This window comes from Camelina sativa, chromosome 12, assembly GCF_000633955.1.
Source record: "Camelina sativa cultivar DH55 chromosome 12, Cs, whole genome shotgun sequence".
NCBI lineage: Eukaryota > Viridiplantae > Streptophyta > Magnoliopsida > Brassicales > Brassicaceae > Camelina > Camelina sativa.
The window spans coordinates 13,852,879-13,853,656 of NC_025696.1; the positions used below are offsets into that span (position 1 = coordinate 13,852,879).

General features: G+C 40.2%; 1 protein-coding gene across 3 annotated transcripts in view; it reads right to left on the reverse strand.

Annotated features, from left to right (window-relative positions):
* LOC104731638 (ABC transporter E family member 2) overlaps nucleotides 1-778 on the reverse strand; it is a 7,462-nt gene that overhangs the window by 2,424 nt on the left and 4,260 nt on the right. For all 3 annotated transcript variants that reach the window (XM_010451071.2, XM_010451070.2, XM_010451072.2), the window contains 2 exons: nucleotides 371-640; nucleotides 42-287 (listed from right to left, as the gene is read on the reverse strand). In XM_010451071.2, the coding sequence (XP_010449373.1) occupies nucleotides 42-287; nucleotides 371-640 (516 nt within the window). The remainder of the gene's footprint in view (nucleotides 1-41; nucleotides 288-370; nucleotides 641-778) is intronic.

Below are 778 nucleotides of genomic sequence, written 5' to 3' on the forward strand. Positions count from 1 at the left end.
TGCTACAAACGGTGTAACTCAGAGAAAAATAGGAGACTTACAGATAGGAAGAGATTCATTCCACTGAGAAGTGATTGAGGACAATTTGCAGTACAATCAATAGATGGTTGTCCTTCATACACAATGACTCGGTCTGCCAAATAGGTCGCCATTATAAAGTCATGCTCGACTATAAATGCAGTTTTCTTTGCGTGGAGAATGAAACGCTTAATGACTTTAGAAGCCACGATACGTTGCTCAGAATCGAGATATGCACTTGGCTCATCAATCAGGTATATATCCGCAGGCTGCAGTGATTCATAAAATACATGAGATCACTGAGACAGAAACACAGCCATATACTATAGACTTTTTAAAACAGAATACTCACCTTGCCGAGACACAGAGCTAATGCAACCCTTTGCAGCTCTCCTCCTGAGAGATTGACAACTTCTTGATCCATCAACTGCTCAATCTGAAGTGGTTTCATCACATCCGACACAAATTGAGGATGCATGTAAGAATCTCGAATCTTTTGATGTAGCAAGTGTCTAACTGAATTCTGAAACTTTGGGCTGATCTTTTGTGGCTTGTACGAAACATTGAATTCTGGTATCTCTCTTTCTGGTCCTTCTGTATCATCAGGTTTCAATAAACCCGCCTGCAGATATTACCAATAATACAACTTTAGGAGTACAGTACTTTCTGAAACTCAAACCACAAGAGAACATATCATGGAGGAAGAGAGTACCAGCATACGAATAAATGTTGTCTTCCCAGTACCATTCTCCCCAAGCAT